Source organism: Mugil cephalus, chromosome 21, assembly GCF_022458985.1.
Source record: "Mugil cephalus isolate CIBA_MC_2020 chromosome 21, CIBA_Mcephalus_1.1, whole genome shotgun sequence".
Lineage (NCBI taxonomy): Eukaryota > Metazoa > Chordata > Actinopteri > Mugiliformes > Mugilidae > Mugil > Mugil cephalus.
In genome coordinates this window covers 8,654,508-8,680,996 of record NC_061790.1, presented here as the reverse complement: position 1 = coordinate 8,680,996, position 26,489 = coordinate 8,654,508, and the positions used below count along the sequence as shown (strand labels likewise).

The window sequence follows — 26,489 nt, the reverse complement described above, 5'->3', positions numbered from 1 at the left end:
TTATTATCTTAAATAGGACTGAAGAAAATGCTAAATGTTCAGTCAGCAAATTGATCCATTGATTGTTCCGTCCATATGTCCAACAACTGCAGTATGCAATGCACATATTAGCCATGTAACTTAGCAGCAGAAAAAAGCATGTCTACAGCCTGGTGTGTTTTGTTTCTGCAGTAGGATGTTTATGCAACTTTGGGAGGTGGAAGAGGTCATCTGCCCATTTGTGTTTAAATTGTGATACACCTCTTTGGTCCATTTTTAAATTAGCTTGGACATAAGTAGAGCGGGGCGCTGCCAAGATGGCGGCAACCTGAGCTAGAAGCACTGGGCTTCAAAACTTCCTGAATCCAATGGATAATTTCACAGACACCAGCTTAGTAAACCATAAAAATATGCCCACGGTATCACTTTAACTCTTCAAGGAATACCTCGTCCTCCAGGTGTTCTAAAAGACACATGTTTATGGGATAGTGTCTTCAAAAAGGTTAACAATGCATGATGGTAAGGAAGAGGAGAAATAAAAGAAAGTCAATGTAGATATTGGCTTATCTTTGTCTCTACAGAGGAAGTGTAGATTTACCATAGGGTTTTGATGGAAAAAAAAAATCTCTCAACAAACGGCTGAAGATTAGATTGACAGCTCCATTCTTAATCCACTGACGCTCATTTATTATTTTAGCCATCTCCACTAATTGCAGAGCAGGGGTGTGAGCAGGGGCTATACAGCTCCACTTCAGCTGGCGTCTGTACATGACCGTGTGGCTGATGCCATTGCGGAGGCAGCATTAGCAGGTTTTCACGGAGGAGTCATGTCGTGCAGAGTTCTGACAGTAACGCCCGGCTATTCATACAAGATAATGATAACAGCAGTTCTACTGGCATGGATATTATTGACTGTAAATGAGTGCTGAATCAGCGTGAGGGCCTCATTTAAGAAAAACAAATGAACGGCCATGTTCTCTGTCCTCCTTTTATACTGTAAGACAGGGGTCTTCAATGTTTTTCAGGCCAGGGAACCTCAAACTGATAGAGAGATTAAGTAGGGACCCTCTACCCATTATATGTGTTCTATATTAAACTCGGCCAAGTGATATTTATAAATATACATTATTACTATCATGTTGCATTCAATATTAAGCTATAGAAGTAATACACAGGTTCAAATATATAATATATTTCCTTATTTCAAAGGTGTGCAACAGTGGGGTGGCCGTGCAACTGCCGTAAGCATAAACCTCCCTAACTGGTCTATTGAAGGGTAAGGAAAATAATTGACAGATTCAAGTTTTAACTTGAAACATAGCGAAAAGTAGCAGGGACAATGAATCACCAAGCCGTTTTGGTCTGAGTAGTTGGCTGATGTGAGCGAACTGCGCAGTTAGCTTTTCATCTGGTGATATTGCAGCATGCGTCTGGGATTTCACTGGATTAACGTTAATGTTTACTGAAAGAAATTTACATTCATGATGGAAAAATTGCGGGAAAAAAAAAAAAATATGTATAAAAACGGTCTAATCAACCAAAGATTTCAAAACCCCCCACCAATGCTGTAAGATTCAATCAAGTTGTCATTTTAGCATATTGACGGTCTTCTGTGAGCGTTGTGGGTTTATTAAAACTCTAGAAAAATAAGTTCAGTTATGTCAATGGAGAGCTCGGCGCTTTACAAGACAGAAAGAAGCTTATGTGCTCATTATTTTTTCATACTATGCAAATGAAGTGATTCACCTTCACCCGAGGCGAGAAACAGAATTTAAATAGTTGTCATACATATATTATTGTGCCAACTTGCAAAAGTTTAAATAGCTGCCGTTACTTTGACACACACTAAGACTGGTCCCTGCTGGCGCAGCTTTATCGGCATCGTGTCACTTGGTGGTGACATAATTGCAGAGCTGCTGTCATCTGAATTTAGTATTACCAACGTCTGGGCTTTGCACTCACGAAGGGAAAAGGAGAGCAGAGGGGAGGCAGACAGGCAGTTGGAGCACTCCGAGGCATTTGCACAGCTCTGTTGCCACATTGTGATTCATTTACTCTCAGCGGGGTTTTCAATTACTGATGATTAAAACCCTTCTGGTATTCCTTTTAAGGGACAAGCAGGAACTGCCTTAATAGTGGGATGAAACTTCCCACACATGAAAATGTCCAACAATAGCTCTTGTTGTAAGTTTTAGAGAAAATACAAAAACACTTACTCATGTTTAGGCAATTGGAATCAGAGCTACACCTTTATATGCTTGATAATCAATGGCTCTGTCAGTGCATGATGCCTAAAATGGCTCGTGACGTCCTTAGGCTCTTGGAAAATTAGAAATGCAGGTGGCTTGACACGGTTCACTGGGGAGAATTATTAAGGCATTATTAAAGGAAGACCATTAACAGACGCATCCATGCAAAACAGACAAACTCTGGATTAGTGCTGCACTCAGCAAGCTCCATGAACAGAGGCAGGAATACAGCGGAAGACATGCAGGTGCAACTGACTGTGAAGCTGAACGCCCAACTTTATGGCAGAATTAAGTTTGTTTACAGTCTGGTACAAACAAGGTTTTGGTGTCTACAGCTAAATTTTCATGTAACCTTGACAGGGGTGCCACCGTGGGTTGCTTACAGTCTGCCTCGGTGTCTGCCGCCTGCCTCGCGCTGAGCTTTAAAAATATTATTTGGGAAAGCTACAAGACGTCACAGACAGTAGGTGCATCTTCATTTACAGCAGGGGTCTTCAACGTTTCTCAGGCCAAGGACCCCCAAACTTATGGAGAGATTAAGTAGAGAGACCCTACCTACCTACTATATGTGTTCTATATTAAACTCGACCTAGTGCTATTTATAAATATGCATTATTATCATCACTTTGCATTCAGTATTAAGCTATCGCTTATCCCTTTAGTAAAATATGTTGGATTCATGTTAATGTGTATTTAAAGAAATTTAAATTTGTCGGGGAAACTAAAAAAATATATATATATCACAAATGTCTAATCAACCAAATATTTTGCGACCCCTCTGCAGTACCTCTGTGGACCAACTAGGGGTCACGGACCTCCTGTTGAAGACCTATGATTTACAGTCTATGGGTGCACTAGTTGTCCTTAATGTGTTATCATTTAACACCAACTCTGACAAAATCATCGAGGAAGTGTCATGGCTTTGTTGCCAAAAAACACACAAGAGTACGAGTGAGTAGAAACAGGCTGAAGAGAAACAGGCGAAACAAATATTATTAAAAGGAGTTTTTCTTTTCTAGTATTTCCGAAAAGGTCAAGTGAGGTCAAGTGAAAACCAGCACTCTCTGAAACAGTATTACTGCTGTAGTAGAAGGTATTCTTTTCAAAAACGTCAAATCTGTGAGATCAGAAAAGAGATTGGAAAAAAAAAAACCTAAAACATCTTTTCTCTGTTGCATGTGTGCGAGCCCGGCAAGCATGCGATCCGCTCCGTCCCCTCTCTTGATCCCCATTGTCACCTCTGCCAGCGTGGACACTTTGTTACAGGTGCTCCGTGCATATATTTGCATTAATGCGCCTGCTGCGAGCAATGGCAAATCAATACCGGGATGTAAATTGCGACACGACAGGAATCACCGCTGTAATTCCACGAGCGGTTACCGCATCCTGCTGTTTTGGAAGCAGAGAACGTCACCTCCGCGTGCGCTAATGCCGTTTCTAATTCCTCGCGGTGCGGGCAAACAGAATTAAGGCAGACGCTGGAGTGGGATTCCTCCTGTAGAAAACGCTACTGTGACTGATATGAAACAGAGATAACGTGTCACAGCTTGATAAGGACATACAGTACCATGCAGCGCTGTCTTGTTTACAGTGATCTGCAGCTGCGTAGGGAGAAAATTCTTCCAAGCCCAGTCAGATTACATTTGTCACTGCGTGTCAGAGGGTAAGAAAGCCGGGGGGAGATAAGGCTGATTTATCAAAGCAGACTGCTGCTAGGAATAAAGTCTCACCCACAAATCCAGAGGCGTAAACCCATTATTCTTCTTGTAGTTTGAAGTTTCTAGGCACTGTTCATTTGAACACGACTCGCTTGATTTCCAAGGAGGAGGCTTAAAGATGGTAAATATAGGCAACAAAAAAAGCAATAACCGTGGCAATAAACACAGAAAGGAAACACATGAATTTGGTTTTGCTCTCTTTCTCTTTTCCTCAACAATCACGAGTAATCTCGAGCATGATTTGCCCAGACAAAAGTGTCCGGTTCCACTTAAGCATTAAGAGGGAAACGCAAACTAAATGTACAGCAACACAACAAGCAAACAGTGTAGACAACGAGAGCACGGCAAAGGCAAACATTTGGCAACGCACAAAGAATTTTGGTCAAGTGCCCTGTGAAAGACACATCTGCAACGTCTTCAGCGACAATTGTTGCCATAGTAAAGCTGCGGCAGCACTCGAGTCGCCGATTTGAGGCCCCCACACCCCCCACCACTCCTCGCCTGCTCCCGATGGGATGCCGCACAAACTCGGGAGTCTTAACTCTCTGCCAACTCCGTAAGAAATAACTGACTTCCAGGGGCGGTTCTGTGAAGTCTTGTCAGGAAAGGCTTAGTTCAGGGTGTCATTATATTGTGGGTAATTTCTGGTGTTATCTAGAGCAGAAAAAAAATGAAGAAAATGGAGCATCTTTAATCTGTAGTCAACTCTGCTGTCATGTTTGCACGTGTTTGGGTTTATCCTCTTGTAACGAAACAATTTGGTTGAAAATACACCGTCACATTTGCGTAAATACAAGCAGTCCTTTGATTCACTCAAAAAAAGACAAGAAAAAAAGAATTATTGCCTTAATCCGACTTTAACCGGACAATTTAAGAGCATGTAAACACATCACTGACTAAAATCGGAGTTCTCCTTATCCAATTAATTTCCGATTGGAAATCTATTTTCTCTGCGCTTAATAGGACTGGTAGAACAATCACCTGAGGGATAGAGCACATCTTATCTGCACCGGAAGTAGCACGCACATTATGTACGAGATTAAAAGAGCTGTACCATTAGCCATCTTGTTGTTGTTTGAAACGCCAGATCGCTGCATGAACTGCTCTTGTTTATTACATGACATAATAGGTCAACCACAAAAGGGGGATGTATTAACCCACTTACAAGACACATATCGCCACCTAGTGTGGAGGAGGAGGAGGACATGTTCCCGTCAGTTATTTGATTTTCTCCGCTGCATGTAAACTGAGAGAAACAGAAAGTCAAATTTCGAGCATAGTTCGATTAAGCTCTGCATAAAAACGCACAAACAACGCTCTGCTGCTTAGCTGGGAATCAGAGGGAAGATTAGAAACTAAAGGAAGACCGAGAATCTTTCTCTAAGGCTCATCACAGTGGCATTAGTCACTTCCACATTCTTATCCCTGGCTCAGGAAAATAACATCAGCAGACAAACCTCCCCGCTGTGAGCCTCGTACACTGCAGCCCGAAGTACCTGACAACACTGAGCATTCATACAAAAAAATGTGCTGGGCTCAGCCAAAGCTCCTTAGAACAAATATCACAGTGGAGTGAAAGTCGGAGCTACTTAATGGCAGTGGGGGAAAGAAAAAATGTCTACTTCAATGGCAGATCTGCAACGTTACACTGCAGTGTAAAAAAAAAAAAAAAAAAAAAAAGGCACATGAAGGCTTGTTTACAAAAAAGGGTCAGGCTTGAGTGGAGGGTGTCAAGATCACGAATGGGGTCACAAGTGGATTTAAACAGCACTATGTAAATGACCCCTCCTATAGGATTTCAATGAGCCCTAATCTGCCTGTATGACCTACTCTCATCACTCTCTCCTCTGTGTTAACAAAGAGGCTCTGTCAGCGAGTTCTCCTCCGCACAGAGACAGAGGGGAGACGACGGAGACCGGGCAAACATACACACAATGGATGAAGCCGCTTTGCCAGGAAACGGAGATAAATAAATATGTTTTATCTTTCCCTACCACCTCCATAAACTGACACTTACAGGCGAATCCGAGATGTCAGTTTAAAGTCCTTTACTGAGAGTGGTGTATGATTTCGCTCAGTTTGACCCACATTGCGTTTGGCAGCTGAAGACAAACTTGTCATATGTCTCTAGGCGATGTTCTCATGCATAAGAGGAGGGAAGAAAAAAAAAAAGAAAAAAAAAACGAGGGCCACCATCGTGTGACTCTGTAAACTGGCATCTGCACTCGCACAAATTGTTGCCATCTGAGTCTGATGCACGAGTTTTGGTGTTAGGAGCATCAAAGTTATGCAGAGAATATAAAAAAGTACAAAGCGTTGGGTATTTGTAAGGGCTTAAGCGGGTCTTGGTGCCTTTTTTTTTTTTTTGAAGTCCATACTAAATACAAGAGTGACTGCGACAGATACAAGTCTAAACTCTAAATCTGTTTTTACAGTGTGCGTGCGTGTGAGCGCTGAGTTTACGTTGTGTGTTTCCATGACGCGAGTGCTCAACTTTCCCCCAGCGCACGGATAATGAATCACACCTTTTTCAGTGATCTCCCAATTGCCCCGACGAAACAGGAAAAAAAAAAACAAAAAAAAAAAACAAGACTAGGAAAAACATTCCCGCCCCGTTCCCCCCTTCTCTCTCTCTCTGTATAAGCAGAGTATTAATAATAACTTCCTGCACGCGTGGAAATAGGGGCTCCGCTGTGTTCCAGGCCCCCGAGCGGCTCTCGTCACCGGGCGCGAGCCACACTTCCCCTTTTGCCGCAGCCTTTTCCGCCTCTGTGGAGACCAGATGAATGATTCCACTCAACCCCTGACCTTCAGTAAAAGAGGGGAGGGGGATACGTGACACACGGTTAGGAGCGCATTAGCAGCTGAGGGGCCCTGCGGGCAACGGCGGGATTGGCTGAGTCAGGATATTCCTACAGGACATGCCTGAGTCCAGCCCTAAAGGATTGGATGACCGAGAGTCTTCATCTATAGTAATGTGCTCCTCCAAGGACTTGGTATTTAGCCGGGAATCGTTTGCGGGTCCGAGACTTAAAGAACATGGGACCACTACACATGCACACGGTCTCTTAATAAATAGTGACCTACTTCTTCAGCTTTGGCTTGCACCTCGCGTGACGTATGACATGTGAAATGAAAAGCAAAGGAAGCAGATGAGGGAACTGCAGAGCAGGGCCCCAGTCACCTACCGCCCGTCAATAAACGACACCGACTGACAGCTCTAACTGGGCAGCGAGACCTTGTCTCGTGTCTGATGATCACTGCGGCAGCAACACCAGCAATGCCTGTCACCGGGGCTTATTGTTGTCCACACCACCCCCCTTCCAAAAAAAAAAAAAAAACCTCAGCGGTGCTCCTACATGTTGCCGTGGTAACCTATTGCAGTTTTTTTTTAAGAAGAAAAAAAAACACTTTAACAGCTTAGAAGGGAGGAAGGATGGCAGACTTGACATCCCATAATGAGCTGCATGTGAATGGGGTTCAGTGGGGGGCTTCGGTCTGGGCTGCGGGGACTGTCAACATAAATACCCAGGCTTCATGCTCCCTTTCAGAAAGGAGAGAATATCCAGTGGAGAAGTTGTCATGGAGGGGATGGATGTGGGAGGGGTGGTGGGGGTGGGGGTGGCGAGAGGGGGGGGCTCCACGCCATCAAAATATTTTACTTGTTTACAGAACACGTAGGTGAGGTTAATGCAGCCGAAGAGAAGACGTACAGGGTGGGTGTCTGATAAGTGCCAGAGAGGAGAGGATTCAAACTGAGCCAGATGAGCACATGAGACACAAAAAAAAAAGAAAAAGAAAAAAGAGAAAAAGCCTTGTCACACTTGTGCTTGTGTTTTACATCCCGCTGCAGTTTCCATCTCCACTCTGGGGAGCCAGAGTGCTGACTCAAATGGAAGTGTCCTTGGCAGGAGCGCGCATGGCTCAGCCACTGGACTACATACTGTAGGTATGAGTAAAACAGGGAATAAAATGCACAGAAGAAGAAAGTCCCCTACAGTATTAGAGCCCAAATTATTTTCGCCTAAAATTTCAACATAAACCTTTTTTTGCTCCCTCTTCAGTTGAAAAGATTTTCTCTCCCGAAAGACAAGCAAACGAGACAATAACGCCAGCTCACGTGTTTCTAATCATCTCCCGATGCAGTCGGCAAACTCCCAGGGAGAAAATAAACATCTAGATCCAGGCTAGCTCCACCAGACGAGCCGTTCTGCCAGCCCCTCGGCCTCGCAGATATCAAGCAGATTACATAAGATGATTTTCAGAGACGCCCCGTGGCCCAGCGGGATGCTAACTGGTGCCGAAGTGCATGTCTGCATTACCAAGCAGTCCCTCCATTGAAAGGATATGAGTCACAGCGGGCGTGACGAAAGCAGCCGGGGCTAAAGTGTTCCTCTGATTGAAAGAGCTCGCGAAATGTAAAGCTACTCACGACGGGAGAGCTTGTGAGCTTGAGCTTGTGGGAGAGAAGGAAAAAAAAATGAACTTTTTAGGTTCTTTCATGGTGAAACACTTTCTTCTTTGGGTCACGATTTTATGCAGTTAATTTCCCTCCAAAATAATGTCTCTTTCTAACAAATTAAGTACATCTGTCATTTAACAGTAATCCAAAGCCTTCTTAGAATAAACATACTGGTTACCACGGCAAAAAAAAAAAGAAATGCTAAGCCCAGGATAATGGCAGCAGATAACATGAGGCTGCATTGCGCGATCATTTCTGTGGACAGTGTGTTAGTTTGTGCACAGCCGTCGCTGCCAGTGTAATTGCGGTGCTTTGATTCCACTTCCTTCTCTGTCTCCGTTTTATTAGCGCACCGGGTGGATGATGCCATCTACCTCAAAAAGGAAACCATTTTAGTAACAGGGACTAATGCACTACGCCGGGCCTGATGGTACGTTTAAAATGCTTTGCAGAACATTCAGAGTGCATTAACAACTTATTTGTTGCCTACGACTGCGCCCGCGGCTCCATAGTTTAGTGTCTCAACAGGACTCGCGGTGTGGTCCCTATACATTCTGAAAGCTATTTGTGGACAGAGGGTCATTTTTCCAGACCGGATTTGGCACAAGTGGAACGCTGGACCCTCCCTTTAAACCAGCATGTATGGTTCTATAGTATTATCAATATTACAATTACTACTTCATGCGCTCTCTTAGGACAAAAGTACGTCTACTTTTCTGATACAGTTTACTGCTGGTCATCTACTACTGCTATCCAGAAAGGCACAGTAAACGGCGGTAAACCTGGGCTGGCAGGTGACCCACTTTGGTGACCTGGTGTTGCTTCTGGGAATGGAAATAAATTAAGCCAATGTTTAAATGGCGCTGTGTGTATGAACGCAGAGGCAGAGGCAAAATTAAAAGAAAAAAAAAGTTTTTTTTAGCATTCTCCAGGTCGACCGGTTGGTCGATATGCTCTTGTCGGATCAGATTCTCATTTGTCGGACGACCGCCGGCGTTTCACGAGGGGAAAAGTGCTACATTTACAGCCTCCCAGCATGAATCCAATTTCTCTTGGCAGGGAAAGGGGGCAGATTACCGGTGACGGTCAGGTCCAATCTATCTGCAGCCACGTCAAAAGGAGTGGTCGGCGTGGTTGCAACTTTGCAAAATGCAGCATGCACATCGCACACGAGTCGCACAACACACACGGCCTATGGCAGGATAAACTGCCGGCATCACAATGATCCGTCAACTTTTGAGTTAGGACACGTTAGATAACGGGTGCATGTGGGTCAGTATGAAATAAAGATTTAATCTGCAAATACTTTATTGTAACTGATGTAGGTTAATAGGCTTACCAGGCAGAGTGCACTGTAGTTAATTTAGACAACGTGCAGACTTTAGAAGCGACACTTTCAGTCGACTTTGATTATATAAACCTAGATTTAACAGTGAGAAGCAGTGAAGGATGGGCCAAAGACAGGTCAGTAAACGTGCATGTCAACCATCTAAAAGTGGAAAGAAAATAGTGTGCGCAAAAAAAAACAAAAAAAAATCTAGTCCTTATGAAACTTTAATCGAGTCGAAGAAGTAAGGCAAACATCTCGCAAACCTACGACTTAAAAAACAATCACATTTAGCCGTGCAGAGAGCGAGGCAGCATGGGAAAATCTCCAAATGCGTTCCCCTCCCTTCACAAACAGCATCAGCCTGTTTGAATGAAGTAAACAGCTGCATGTGAGCCTCTGAGGACGTAATGCCATTTCATAACAAAAACCCCTTCAAGCATTTTTTATTTTTTTTCTCCCCCCCGAGTGGAGAGGGTTCATCATCAATATCCTGATTAGGATTACAGGAGAAGCCTTATCCCAATCAACAATAAGAACACTTGAGCTTCGTGCACTCTGTTGTGATTTTGCAGGATAATGATCAGGGGAAGTGGTGAGGGGCTTTGATTTCTAGACAAACATATTTAAGGCATAAGATGGTGCGCCTGCCCTACATTTATCGGCTGCAAAGACTAAACTGGTTTGCTGAACAGAAACATACAGCCCACGATAGGAAAGAAGGGGAAAAAAATAGCTATGGTTTTTGCATAAGGGTTGGATTAAAACAATGATTAAAAATAAATAAAAACGAGGTAACAACATAACCTCAGACTCCTTCGCCTCCCTCTACATCATTTCCACACAAAGCTCAAAGCTGAAACTCAACTCCAGCAGATTGTACAATATGAATGGCCACTTTACATAACAATTGATATAAGCCCGGGCTCTGGGATTCCTGCATGACAATGAAGACCGTCTCCGCACATAATCGCCACCCTAAACTTCGTAGTCTACTTCCCAAACAAGCCTAAGCGCGGCAGCCACTGGAATCAGCAAAAAAAAAAAAAAAAAAAAAAAAACTTTTGTCATCCTCCGGGGAAGTATTAGCGGCGTAATCGAGTCTAAACTTTCATCCCCGCGAGTTGCCAGCTTATTCCGGGGCATAAAGTGCAGATTTGAGAATTAGATTTTCACCCGGATGCGGGTGAAATTGGGACAAAGTTGATGCGAGGTGGGTGCACCAGCATTCAGCTGGGAATCTGGGAGTAGAAGCCCAGCGTTAGAGCCCATTGTTCTGGACTGACAGCGTACTCTGGCGAGAGGAAAACGGGGGAAAATCTTCTCCGGGCCACAGACAAGGCTAAGTGACCATAACAAAGACTCCCGTCACAATACAGTTCGCCTGAGGGACGATCGATGCCAAGTGTTCCCATGCTGCCGCCCGCTCCGAACGCATGCACTTCCTGCGCAGGCACAATTGCTGCCATATGAAAATTCATGCATGAATAGGATAACGCATCCAAAAAGTGGCACGCGTGATCAGTTGTTCTCCCCTCCGAGGAAAAAAGGGTTCCCATCAGGTAATGCATCTTCAAGCGGACGCTCTTGTGAGGCCTTCGATTTTCAGGCTTTCAGTTCGCTCCCTCCATGGAGCATTCCAAACTCAGCAATCATTCTCGCGTGGTACGTGAACCGGCTCATGATCTAATCGTCTCTATATTAATTATTCAACTTTTAAATGCGCCGGAGCGCACATAATGACAGTAAAAGACTCTCGCTCAAAGCTGTAACCTCAACCTTGTAAGTGCAGAAGAAAACTGAATTTATAAATATATTATACGAATGTGATCTCTACAAAAGGTATTAAGTAATAGATACTATTGAAGACTGAAGATGCACATCGTACACCCCAACCCCATCTTGTCCATCAAGCTGCATCTCCACAGACCTGTTACCGCGTTTTCTAGTTTTTTTCCTGTCCGTCTAAAACTACCCCTCTGAGCATCTGTCTGTCTTTATCTCTTCCTGTCTGTTGGTTTGACAGGTCTGCTACTCGGGCTATTTGTATTTTTCCCCGTCTTCCCCCGTCTGTGAGTAAGTGAGAATGAGGTGAAACTGGGTGAGGATGTTTGGTGGAGCAGAGAAAACTCGCCAAGCGTGACCCCCCGCGCCCGGGCTCAAGCGGCGAGCTGTCAGCCAGGGCCCGTTCATTGTTAGGCTTTTTTTTTTTTTTTTTTTTTTTGTGCGCGTCACGTCAGCTCTGGGCTGCGCCGATTCGCAGCGGAGGAAGGTGATTTCCCGGATTAACGACACTTCCCCCGGCACCATGGCCGGCGCATGTGGCCGTCATCAGCCTGCTGCCACTATGTGCGGGACAATGTCCTGAGAGCTGACAAAAAAAAATAAAAAAATATTCCGAAAGTCAAGGGTTGAGCAACATCATGTGCTTAGATCTCCTTCACATAGTCTGTAATTCTCCATGGAAATAGGCTTATTATAAGCATGCCTTTAGATGCTTACAATAAGCATCTATTGTTTTAATATTTCTTCAAAGACCTCCGTGATGAAATAAATAGGGATTTAGCTTAAAACAAAAGCTGACTATTAGAAATCCGTCACTTGACCGGGTTACATAAGGGGAAGTCACATTAAGTCCGCCTCCCTCAGATGGTTGTGTTTACGAGTGAACGTGAATCTAATTAAGGCAAGCTCCGTGATGACTTTGTTCACACATTAAGCCCGAGCCAGGATTTAAGTTGACTGTGTAACGTGAGGCCGCAGACTAAGCTGAGGCTGGAATGATTCAGGATGTTTGGACCAGAGAAGACATTGCGCATTTCCAGATTTGCCTGAGAATTCCATCTAGAAGGAAAGCCTCTCAAGGGCTATTAAAGTAAACAAAGGCTGGTTTGGCCCAGCGCTGGTCCAAAAATCTGCTGACATTAAAATTGTGGTTTTGCGGTTGACCCCACGGCAGATGAAGCACAGAAGAAGTCCACGTCTCCGACATGACCTGGTATCCCAAAATACAAACGCGTCTTAGCAAGGTATAGATAGGGCTTAGTACGCACACACACAGGCGCAAAGCTGGGAAATGCATTAACACCAGAGACTGTACATACAGATGGATGAACACTCCATGATATCACCCATGAGCTTCCTGAAGAGTGGTCTCCAATCTCAGTGGGCCAGCCCTGGCTCTCACCGCTTTGGCACGACCTGGGATCACACCTCGTCACTCAAAACTGCCGTGCTCTGCCACAACATTAAAACCACTTTTGGACCTGGCGTTCATGTGGATGTTAATTAGACACACACACACACAAAAACAGCGTGGGAACAACTGAAAAACAGCACAAGGTGTTGACCTGACCTCCAAATGCACTAGATCCCAAACTGATCAAGTGTCTGTGGGATGTTCCTCCCTTCAACCCACAAGGCCCCCACTAACAACATCCTGTTGCGAGACATCACACGACACCCTCAGAGGGCCCGTCCGAAATTTTGCGTTCTCCAAGTGGAAACACTCGGGGCTCAGAAGTATAAAAATATGCAGCTCCTCGAGTGGCTGCTCCAGCAGCGACTTAATGTACACAGACGAGACCGAGGCGACCGAGACAGCGACGACAGGTGCCACCCACACGAGCTTCAAAACAGCTCTTCGGGGAAACCGATGGGTGACATCACAGAGGGGGTTCATCCATCTAAGTAGACACTCGACTGGTTTGGCTCACTTTTGAAACCAGCGTCAAGCAGCCTTTCAAGTTACTTCATTTTTCAGTCCCAGGCATTCCCACTTTCACGAGCGCATGTCTATTTTTGTCCCTTCTCTTTATTATGGGGTCAGGGTTTGGGCTGTGATAAGAAAACTGGAATTTCACACATATTCTCAGTTTTTACAGTGTATATATCACTCACGCAATGTCATATTCAGACGTGAAGTGTAAAAAAAAAGAAAAAAAGCTGTGTTTCTGGGGGCAGCCTTCATGAAGCAGTTCAGTAAGTGATTAGCGTTTAATGAATAGCATTATTAACTCTAAGATGCACAGGGGTCAGAAAGCAGCAATTAGTTTGATGAACTCTAGCCCTCCGTATTGAGCACGTCCAGATTGATCCACTAATTATGACTTTGGCTAGCCGCCGCCATCCCATTTGGATGGAACCGACAAAGCCGCCTCTCGATGGATTACAATGAAACGCGAACAAAAACTTTTCTCACCATGAATTTCCCACCTTATGATACCTACTACTTGCCCTCGCACTTTAACGACAACGCAAATGTGTGAGTCGCAGGTACACTAATGACCTTAATCCGTTCTTCAATATGCAATTATCTTAAAGCGGCTGTCATTATTCTGTTGGTATACAGCGCATCTAAATCCATTCCAGCTCACTCTTAGCACCTGTTACTGACACGTACTGCACTTACCGCAGTTAGTAATACTTACTAGAGATTCCCATGTTACTTTGCACAACACACACGCATTCATATCAGTGTTGGAATGTGCTGTGAACCATAAATGTTCGATATTAAAGCCGGCGAACCACAGAAGAGGAAAATATACAGATGAAATGCCGGCGGTGCTCTCAGAAAAGAACATGTGCAGTGTGTGTCGGCGTGGGTGTGTTTTAGGAATGTAGTAACTGCCAGGTAATTAGGGTTCAGATTCAGGTATGTAGAGCCGCGGGGTGCAAGACAGACAGACAGACAGACAGACACTCTGTGGGTTTAGTACGGCTTAATCCCCTGCCAGGCACAGCCACTACAAAAGCACTCAGGTAGAGACATATCGACACTGGTGTGGTCTCCGTGATCAAAGCTTTCAGCGTAGCCCTGCCCTCATGCCTTGGAAATGGACCAATTAGGGCTGGTGGGGTAGGCTAGGGTAGGGTGGGGGGGGTTTGAGAGTTGGTTATGCCGCTCTCCACACACCTAGCTGGCAGCAGCTTCAGACAACGTAATTATACACACTCTCCTGTCTGTCTCTCTAACCCGTCATACTCACTGCTATCATGCCTCACTCATCCCTCCACACCCCTGCATTACATCCCTTAAACGCAGTCCAAGATAATACGAGCTGACATGAGCCAAACTGTAGCTACATGTGGGACAATTACGCTTCGCTGCGAGCAGCAGAGGTTTAATTGCGCCGCCGCATAAAGCAACCCTCCACTAAGTCAAGCAGTCAAAGTCAGGGAGACTCGCGGCCCGCCGAGCGTCCCCGCCCTCGTCGTCGTCCTGATTTATGGAGCGCGCCTGAGCGCCGTGCTTCGCGGGGGAACGCTGTCATCGTTCATTCTTAACTGCGTCTTCGTGGGAAGGAGGATTATTCCGTCTTGATGGGGCAGCGTGCCGGAGCGGAGCGCAAGAAGAAAAAAATGACTGGGATGCCCCTCGTCACACAAAGTGGCGGGGTCCTGCTTATGAAAAGGAGCTTAGGACTGTCAACACTCGCGCACACAAAAGCCGATTCCTAGAAAAGGTTAGCTGAATAATCTGCTGCTTGATTAGGTGAGACGGTTTGATGGGGATCAATGTAAGGTTGTTTGCAGAACTGAAAGACGATTACCCGTGATTCATGTTTCAGTAGTTTTGGACACACTGAATAATACATTATTAATTAATTCATTCATTCATTCATTAGTTCATTCATTAATACAATAATATCTATAGTTCACTGATCAGGCATAACATTACAACCACCTTCCTAGTATTGTGGAGGTCTGCCTCGTCCCTCCAAAACTGTTGTGACTCATCAGAGAATGGACATGGGCCTCCTGAGGTTGTCCTGTGGAGTCTGGAAACAGGATGTTGTTAGTTTGGTTGAGGGGGGCGGGGGGGAATCTTTGGAATCTGAATTTGGAGGTCAGGTCAACACCTTATGCTGTGTTCCATGTTTTTTTGGATTACCACGACTTGGATGACCGAGAACCTTCACCGTCACTGTTATTTCCTGCTCATGTCAGTGGTTTTAATGATTTGGCTGACCGGTGTATTTGAGTTTGAGACTATAAGTTGAGCAAAACAAGGAACTACAACAACACCTTTGGCTCTAACAGGAAAAACGATCAAAAGATCAGCTGATTATAATCGTTGTTTCTCACCCTATGAATGATTACGATTGACTTTTAGCCATTAGCTAATAAAATATAGCATTATCACACTGTAGATTATTCCCGTTTATATATTTATTTCACAATTATAATGAATTTCGTGGATTATAAATTGCAGGAATAACAGCATATAGGAGAGAGAGAGAGCTACTTAGCCAAATGCGTGAGTAATATTTAAATCTATGGAGCATTTGAGGTGCTGATGGACTTATGGCATTACACAGTAATGTGTAAGATGGCATGGGATGTGGGTGGAGGGGGTGGGGGTCTCCGTTAATCTCCATGGTAACTTTCAACAAAGCTCCTTCAGTGCGTGACCTCCTGGCTCATAGTTGCGTGGGAGTCAGAGGTAATTAGCTTCCCTGGACCATAGGTCACACACGACCACCTAACACGACAAAAAATCAACCCCGGAGTTGGGCGACAGGCTGCGCGATGCACCTATGCAGCACGCAACAATGCACGGCTCTGTGTTTTGCACAAGCCTTTCCGGTTTTAATGGGCAAATGTAACGATCCCCTCCAGAGTGATGGCAGTGAGCGCGTGCGTGACAGAGACGTAAAGAAAGAGAGGGCTGATTTGCTCGCGTGTTCGCAATCTGGATCCTGACACAGGCAGATGCTCGGACTTGCTCTCTTGTCGACTTTCCTGTCTCGCCGTCCTGTTGGGGGACTTGACGTCTTCATTTCCAGGGCATTTTTTATGCGCACGTATAGCGTGACCACAACAGAGGCTACCGCTGTGATAGGATCTCTTTCGGCATCGACACGATTTTTCAACAAAAAAAAAACCCCAACAAAACAATCCCTTGTTTCTGTGGTTTGCATTTGTCAGCGCTGAACAAGAGAAAGAGAAAGAGAGAGGGAGAGAGAGAGGTGCAAATGTGTAAAGAACAAACATGTTTACAGCAGCAACTGAGCATCTGAGTTTCTGTGTTTGCTGCTGCTGACAAGGAATCTGCCTTCTGTGCAGTGAACCATAAAACATAGCAGTGCACGAAACACAGCTTAGTACGCAAAGAAAACCAATTCCTCCTCTAAATAATCCATACTGATGGGTCTGTTTAGCCAACTATAGATTCAGTTGTAGCAGTGTAGCATGACGCCATACGTCGAAAACGCAAACTAAGTGCTCGCACGACGAGAGGGCATAACGAAAATGAGCATCCATGACCATTACCAACGGAAGCAGAAGGAAAACAAGTAAAAAATACACATATAGTATCAGTATTGATAATGGATTCAGGACTCTTCCCCTGATGCAGACATTGTGTGTCATGTAGACAGGCTGTCTGGAAAGCTGCTGAAACCTTGGACCAGAATAGCTCTGATAATGTATCTGTCATGAATGTGTGTCATCAGGACCTGTTCCCCTGCACACTGTGGAAAACGAAATGGCTCTGATGACTGCCTGGCCTGCTTTATTTAAAGCCGTCACCATGACTGCACGGCTTTAAGCGATACACATATATATATCATACGTCGCATGTGCTTCTCAAACGCAATGCATCTCCCGAGACCGGAGGGAGTTTATGCCAGGAGCATGAATACAATCGTTTCTAAACTTCTAAACGTTGAGATTATCGAAGCTGACAACTCGGCATACTTGTTGAAGTTTCGCTGAATTGTAAATCTAAGCGCTGTGAGATGTCATCCCACCAAACCTAAGTTCACACGGCTCTGGGAGTAAAAATCTGCTTAAAAGTTGGCAGATCATGTGAGAAACAGCACAGTAGGAACAAGGCCCTCTCGCTCCTTCCTGCTGAAATGAGAAGGCCAGCTGCATATATAGGCTAAATGTTGCTTTCCCACATTTGCACACGCTCCCTGGAGATGGGTGGTTGGGTGTTTCTGACAGAGGGACGGACAGAAACTCTCTGACTCACTGAACAAAAAGTGTAACACCACCCAGTGACGCGAGGTCTCTTTGCAGGGCTAATGTTCACAAAAACAATACTGGATGGAACAGCTTTTACAGGTATTGTTTTTGGCCTAACATGATGTGAAAAAATGTAAAACAGATTGCAAAGACCCAGCGCCCACCGAGAACCATAAGGGAGTGCAGTCCATCTCATTGTCCAGGATGAGATTAGATTGAAAGCTTTGTGTCTTGGTCAAAAGCTGCGAGGTCAGCAGGTCAGTGCGATAGCTGTCAGTCCTCAGCTGCTTTCCGAAGAACTAAATACTGGTACTTGCCATTTGTGCTTAAGAAAGACGGTTTTAAAAAGGCCCTAAACATGGGTTGTTTACAAAAAAGTGCCTGTGTGTGAGCATATACGTGACTCCTCTATCTGATGGGAAGGTGATCTATGCCTTTTTTAGTGCTCTATATAACTCGGCTTTTCTGTAATGTAAACAGCAGCTCACTTTGCTAATTGACTTTCTCTGTCCTCTCAGGACAATGGAGCTGGTCCTTGGCTTCTTTATGACTTCCCCTTTACGAGTCCTCGGTTGATTGTGCCTTTAAGGGGCCTTTAATAAAAACTGAGCAAACATTGCCTTCAGGCAGAAGACGGAACACGTGGAAAACTGTGGGGCAGTCATGAAAGGAATTCTCCCTGCTTGGGCCCAAATGCCATCCCTATAGCAATGAAAAGCGAAGACAAGGACATGTACCAAAGAACATAGGATAAATGAAAAGCTCACAATATCAGAAGCATCACATATATATGGAGTGGAAGACTGAACTAAAAGATATAGAGATATAATACAGCAGATTAAAGAGAAATCTATGCCAGTGCAGGTTTTTCTAACTTTTTCTACTTTTGGCCAACCTTCACTGCAGTTATCTGTGAATGTTCTGGCAGCGCTGCAGCGGAATGAGCTTTGATGACTTTGATTTTCTAAAATTATTTCTCTCACCAAGTCTTGGCAGATGTCCCGCGAAGCCTGAGGGCCTCCAACAAGCAGAGGGTCATCTCAGACAAAACCCTAATTTCCTGCTGGGTGAGTGTGTTGGGATATAAATCAAGATAAGAGCACTGAAACAGGAAGTGAGGTGAGCGTCTGGCATGTCAGGTGCTGAACTTCCTCTTTTTTTGTCTTTTTCTTTTTTTTTTTTTTTTTTTTTAGACTAAAGGAAGTTAAGAGCGCAGAGAGTTTAAAGCTACTTTTCCTTCTGCTGCTACCCCCACAATGGGCGCCACACCTCAGGAGGTCCACTGCATTTCTCACATTCTTAAAGGGATAATTAGGTTGCTTTGAAGTGGGGTTAAATGAGGCACTTATCCATAGTTGGTGTATTACCTACAGTAGATGGAGGTTAGCCCGCCTTCAGTTTAGATAAGCGGCGACAAGTAACAGCACGGAAGCCGAGCTATGAGCAGCTGTTGACGGGGTCAGCGGTTAAAACATCGAGGGGAGCCTTGTAGCTGCTGGTGGTTGTGGTGATGGTTGGGAGGGGGTTTCTTCAATGACGGGACTGCCGTTGTACCGCAAAGCCGTTGGTGTCTCAATAATTCAGGATGAAAATAACGTGTTAAGACACCAAAGTCTCACAAATTATCTGTTTGAGTCGGGGTTAGACCAGCAGCTCCCAGGTTCTGCAAGTTAAAATTACTGTTTTAGTGGCTTTGAAGCTATATCAAGACCATCCACAGTATGGTTTTCCTGTACTCCTCGATACCCCACCAAACTGGGGGCGTGCCGACCACCGCCAGCCATACTGACTATGGACAAGAAACACAACTTTAAAGAAACTTAACTATCCCTTTAAAGCAGGCACAGTTTTCTGATAGATCTTTCAAGATCACCAAACATTTGAGTTGCTCAACAGCTGCACTGCAAGGTAAGAAAAAGGTCTTGAACACCTAACTTTCCATATCAATGTAACATTCTGTCCCTTTCCAAACATATACCCAAGCCTCTTCCAGCATTCAAAAACAATGTGCCCATCTATTTACAATCCTCTCTGCCTCTTTCTCTGCGTGATACCTAGGTATTTTAATCACCACCCATCAGCACAATGCTGGACACTTGCCTCCACAGTTCGCTTCAATGGGCGGAAATTGGGAATGCAAAACAGACCAGCAGTGAAAGGACATGTGGCTCCATCAGCGTCCACGCAAACAATGGAGGATCTCCCAGTGTTTAGCTTCTACTTCCTCCTGACACACAGCGCTAACAATGAGGCGCTATTATGACTGACCGACTGTCTGCTGCTCCCAGCACCACTATCTGGATGAGACCAGGATGGGAACACATCTTCGCAAAGTTTTGTGCCAACGTAAAGGTTTGAAGTAAAAGTGGTGCTTCTCTTTTAAAGATTAAAAAAAGGTTTAAATTCCCTAGAATTATTGGAGCAGAAAAGGTGTCAGGAAACAGCAGGAAAAGTAAAACTACAGTGTGTGTGCAATGCCCTTCTTTGTCAATTACCATCCATATACTGATCAGCAACAGCATTTAAACAACGGACAGGAGAAGGTAATCACATTGACCATCTTGTGGACCTGACATTCGTGTGGATGTTACTTATACATGTACCACCCACTTAGACCAGACCAGACACCCCCACCCCATAACAATGCACTCCTGGATGACACAGACGCACACACAAAAAAATGTTTAGGAGCAACTCAAAAATTATGAAAAACACCACAAGGTGTTGACCGGGCCTCTAAATTCATTAGACACCATACTGATCAAGTATCTGTGAGATGCACTGGAACAAGCCTGATCCACAGAGGCCTTTGGTACCTGTAGGTTGAGGGGTGGCCATAGGACCCAAAGGCCCCACTACAACATCCTGTTGACGGACACCCTCAGAACGCCCATGTCCATTCTCTGATGAGCCACAACTGTTTGGAGGCACAAGAGAGACCTACACTAGCACAACAGCCAACAGTAACCCTTGCAATTGAAATCTTGGGTGCTGTGTGCCAGTGTTCCCCATTAGATCCAGATTGCCGTCCTTTGTTTAAGGCGTGTACCTGCACCCTCGCACATCTTTCAACTTCCCGCTAAACAGTTTTCTAGTATCAAATTTCAGCGCATAAATCATTCTGTAAAAATGAGCTCAAACATCCAAGAAATTTTGCAATAATCAAGCCACATTTTTGAGTGGAGGAGGACTTAAAACAGCCAAATATTCAGCAAATTATTCTCCCATCCCATTCAATCATCAAAGAAAAGGATGGGGTGTTCCTTTCCACTATTTACTGCATTCTACCTCTCTCTGGAAACAATACAACGAAACATTAACTGTACTTCATGTGACTACAAATACAAGGCGGATCGTCAGAATTGATGGTTTGTTGGCACCAATTTAATTTACGAGGACGTTTCAGCGAAAAGAATAAACATTAACTCTATGACTGCAGTGTGTTCAACAACAAGCAAACTGGCAGCCCCATCCTCTCTGTTTATACTGTTCCCTGATGAGAGATTTAGAAATGTGCAACCCGGCGCAACTGTTTGTTTACATCATATGAAATAATACTGTCTCTCTCAGACAAGGGGTCTCTGCGGCCTTGATAAGGATCATGGGTATTTATTACACCCAGCGGTGTCCTTTCACTGAATTGTTTGGTAATGGGCTGTCTCACAAGAAGACACGCACACACACACACACACTGGAGAGGACTTCTGAATCTCACTGGTTATTTTGCTTAATCACCAACAATGGAGGGAAAGCATTAAAATGAACGGGGAGTTCATGAATATCCGTACCCAGTCAAGAGGACAGCGTGGTTCAAATGTGGATGGAGTTCTTGGTGATGCTACACGATGGCCATCCCCTTGAGACTGACATTGTGTGTCATGTAATTGCCCCGAGTGCGTCTCTCTGGTCTCGGTCTCCGCTGGGGGTGACATCTCGTCTCAAGGGCAGAGAGAGGGAACATATCTACAGACCAATCACGGCCCAGTTAGTCAAACTCTATCAGTTGGTTGCAGCTCTATCTCCCACACTTCTGTCACTCGTCCTGGGGAGAAAACCACTGGGCTAGAGCCAACTCAAAACTACAGGGTAACACACACACACACACACACACACACATTCAAAAAGGGAGTGCGAGAGACAGAAAGACCTTGACCTGCTCATTTGCCGCGAAAAGCTCCAATGCCAAAGCTCTAAATAAATACAGCCTTCAAAGGGGAAAGACAGACAACCCTCTGGAACAAACACATTCTGTTTCAATCCCTGGTCTGACAATTAATCCCTCACAAATCCCTAATCTCTCTGGGACTTCATAGTTAGTCAGAGTGGAAAAGATATATACAGGCAACACGACCTTAGAGAAAAAAAAGTATATATATATATATATATATATATATATATATTATACAAAAAAAGATAATAATACAAACAAACATTATGTATTCATGGCTCTTTTGAGGCAGAATGGCAAAGAACACTGAAAAGCCATTACTAACACAATCACGCTTAAATATGCAATTACGTTGTCATTTAGAGTTAAAAAAAATGCACAAGGCATTTTTCAGTTCTTGGCCAACTTGTTTCTTCCTTCGTGTCTTTTGTTGACTCAACTCCTGAAAAGGTCTTAATCAGTAAGATCGTGATTTGTTCGAATCAAACATGCAAGCTTTTGAGCACCACGAAACATAATACTTAGAAGTTTAACTGTGGCATGTGCTGCTAATGACTGTGATTGTCTGTTCAGCGCACCGAGCTGTTAATCTCACAGGGGTTGCACATCGCGGTTTGTTTAAACTGAGAAAAAGTGGATTAGATCCACAGTTTTAAACGCACATAAATGGACATGACCCCTGACTCTTCACTGGATGGCAGACACTCCAGTCGACAGCCTCCCCAGTATGCAAACAGGAGTGATTCAGTGGGGTCCTCTCAGCTGGTGAGGCATATGATTCAGACACTTCTGAAGAAAGGTCACAGTCAGTCCTGGGAAAACAAGGCCCCCCTCAGTCTGACTGCAACAGCCTCCCCAGCTGGGCACTCTTCATTTGCTCCTCCTGCATTTAACAGCTCGTTGTCCATTCATCACAAAAGAGCCAAGGCTTACAGGCTCCTAGGCCCGGCTGATCCACCCACACTGAAGGCCAGTCAGCGAGACAGGTGAGGCCAGGGCAGATTAATAATCAAGACTGTAAATCTCTCCACCCCCCCAACAGGAAAGCAGAGAAAGGAGCGAAAGCTCCTCAGGATCTCCTCTCCTGTTTCGGCCTATTGATCGGCAGCAACTTGACTCCCATCATTCACCGTGACAGCAACCACTCACACTTCAGCAAAGTGCAGTGGAGCTGAAAATGTTTAGCCATCACGCTGGCATTTACCCATGGCTCAGCTCCTTATTTGATGTTGAACACATCAGTGAAGTGTGCCTTCTGCACAAGGGGTGCTCTGGCTGACTGACAGCATGTTTTCATCCAGATTATATATGATCCTGAGGAGGTGACAGCTCATTCTGTGCAATGCCAGAATGAACCAACTCTGCTAATCGTTAAATGTTTAGTCTAAGATCCTGAAAAGCATTGTACGCCATCATTCCAAAAACACTGTTCAAAACCAGAAAAATGAGGGAGTGTGCATTGAATGAAAACATTAAACTCTGCTATATTGTTCTCCCATCTATTGTTTGACGTGTGTGACTTTTTTTAGCAGCTGATGGCGCACTGGGTGCCATTTACGCGTCATGACCATGGTCCTTCTCACCTTATTAGAGTAGGGCGGCTTGCCAAGGTTGATGCCATCTCTGATGAGTTTATCCCTGATCATGATCTTGAGCTTCAGCTTGGGGTAAATCACCAGCTCCCTCCTGTTGCCCAGCGTCAGGTTCCTCTGCGCGCCCATGTACCCACCGTTGCGGCCGACCCGCTCACTGTTGGGCTCGGTCCAGGACTTGGATCCCCGCAGCTTCGACTCGTACTCCGCCAGGTGACCCGTGTAAACCTCGGCCGCGGGGGGGATCGGTTCAAGGGTGAAGTACAGTCCGCTGGCCGTCTCTTTGGCTTCTTCCTTCAGCCTCCGCACCGCGTCGTGAATCCTCTGCCTGTGGTGAGGGATGTAGACGCCGATGGCATCCAGGTCGGGGTCTCCAATTTGTTTGCAAACCTCCAGGTCGTCATATCCATTATCCACGAAAGACTCGACGTACTGGGAAAGCTGGAGGGTCTTCAGCCACTCGTAGACGATGACAGGTCCGGTGCTTGTCATTTTGGCTGTCGCCAAATCGGCTACAACTCGGGAGTAAGAGGGCACGGAATTGTTACTTTTCCATTCGGCGTTTCAGGCGCATCATAAGGTGGTCCGTTACAGTGCGCGTTTTTCGGGTGGACAAAAATATATCTGGATCAAACAATGTGTTACTTATCCTCACAAGAGATTTGGTGTAGCCTTTTGAGTGTGTGGCATTTCACATTCTAGAAACTGAGACTTCGCTTGACACAGTCCAAATGACGGAAAACACCTGTCAATATTCAGAAACACAAACCCCTCGAGTTTCACTTGAGGCAAATTCTACAAATTGATTTTGCTTGTCCACCTTGACTTACCGTGCATAACCGGTAAATAATAATAATTACGCGTCCTTAAACAAATATGGATCAGACGCCTCAAAATACTGTCATTCAAATGGACCAGACTTCGTCAGTTACACGTTGAGCCGCGACTTCCCTCGAGTCCTCCGCGTCGCCACAAGGCAGTGGAAGAAGAAATAAATCCAAGCAATGCCGACGGACGGGTTTCAAAATGACACAAAGTAGACTGCAGGCGACTGACGGCGACCGCAGGGTTCCGCGTCCAAGCGCTCGGTCTACGCGTCGTATTCCAGGTCTTCCAGCCGGCACATCACCACACTGGAACTGTGGCCAAGAAGAGCCAACATGCTCGCTGCTGTTTCGCTGCCGTCCACGCCCCCTTAAATCGTAGCGTACCCCTTTAGAAATAGTGATAGGAGTGCTCTTTTCTCCTGCTCCCAACTTGTCGCGCAGAGTCGGGCCATTCACTGGGTCACCAGGTTCCAGGAGCCAAACTTGTGCCAAAACCGAAATGCGCGTCAAACCTGCGGCGCCGTCCAAATGGAAAACCTGGCCTCTGGTTTGTGTGACATTATTACTCCCCTACGATGTGATTTCGTCCACCGTGCATCTCCCTCTCTCTCCCTCTCTCTCTCTCGCTCATACACACACTCTCACTCACTCATTCAACATTTCCACGGTTCGCTTTGTAAGCAGGAGCTCCCTCTATGTTCCGACGCGGGAACTGAAGCTTTCACTGGGGCTGATGTAATAGAAGAAACGGACTTATCCATCTCTCATTGAGCAGAGACCATGCTTTTTCTTTCTGACGGCACTGGAATCCGCAAAGCTGTATCAAATGGCTGCGCCACTGGAAACCATCATCATTAGTACGAGACTGTCTGAGAAAACAGAGAGAAAGAGGCAGAGAACCAGCGCTGCTTGAATAAGACCCGTCTTCTCTGTCCAAATAGATGCCAAACTGGCCAATGCTGATGCATGCTTTATTAAATGTGAGTTGACAGCTTGTTAGGGGTCAGTTTGATACAATCACCATCTCGGCTCTAAGCTGGAAGTGATTTGCCCCAGCCCATTATGACACGCGGCAGGGCTAGGCAACAAACAGCCAGGGGAGGAGTGGGGAAGCATATCAAACAGCCTTCTTTTTGGAAAAGCGGCATCAGAAATATGCCAAGAATGGATGTCAGAGGAAGAGGTGCGAGCCAGTGTGGATCCTTTGCCGTGTTCTCAGTGTTTGGGTTGACATTTCCTGTGTTTCACCTGTCACCTAATAGCTCAAAAATGCTCTATTGTCCCTGATCCTTTGTAAACTATAAACTGACAAAAGCAACATGGGTTAAACACGGTCAGAGTGCAATTTAATACAAGACAGCTGACAGTTATGTTGACACATCTATAATGAACATTAAGCCACTGTATGAAGGAAATGAACCCAGAGAAAATGGGGCTGTACATGTAACTGCATGCTAGCGACAGCTGATATAGAAACTACAGCAAATAGAATGAAAAGGCATAGTAAGACTCAGAACATGCAGGCTGCCAGCAGGCAACATTAATCATCAACACAATCTAATTAAATATGACATAATCCTTCTACAACCCAAACCCCACCAAAATCACAGTTTTCCCCAACTCTCCTGATTGTTTTGGGCAAAGACATGTTATTAGATCAGTTACAGGAGCAGGGGATTATGGGAGCGGAGTAACAGATGGAACTTGTGCCGGCACGGTGAATGAACTCAGCAATCCTGGCACTGCCAGTACCCACTCTGTGTTTCCACTCCGCTGCCCTGGGCCTCGGTGAGCGACCAGCGGGCTCCAAGAAAGCAGAGAGTGGCAACTTCACTCAAGTGTCTTGCTAGCTGTACGGAAATACAGAGGAGCATCAGAGTCACGGCCTGGAGCAGATAAATTCAGGGCAGGCATAAGCGCACATGCATACACACCTGCGTGCACACATAAGGCCACGTGACCGCGTGACGCATGTCTCAACGTGGAAGGGGGTGCATGCACCTGTACGCGTGCGTGTGATGCGTGTACACAGCGTGTGGAACACACACACTCATTCACACGCACATGTGTGTAGACGCGTCACACTCAGACACAGACACGAACACGCATGAATTAGGTTTATTTTCATAAATACAGGTATAAAGGAATTTTAAAATTTGAACTAATGACTTGTATGAAGTTTGCTAAAAATAT

General features: G+C 45.2%; 1 protein-coding gene across 3 annotated transcripts in view; it reads right to left on the bottom strand.

Moving 5' to 3' along the window:
• sash1a (SAM and SH3 domain containing 1a) overlaps positions 1 to 24,926 on the bottom strand; it is a 155,486-nt gene extending 130,560 nt beyond the window's left edge. For 2 of the 3 annotated variants that reach the window (XM_047573818.1, XM_047573819.1), the window contains exon 1: positions 23,461 to 24,926. In XM_047573818.1, the coding sequence (XP_047429774.1) occupies positions 23,461 to 23,961 (501 nt within the window). In that variant the 5' untranslated portion in view covers positions 23,962 to 24,926. The remainder of the gene's footprint in view (positions 1 to 23,460) is intronic. The other variant, XM_047573822.1, reaches the window with a different exon arrangement.
• Positions 24,927 to 26,489: the final 1,563 nt, after the last annotated feature.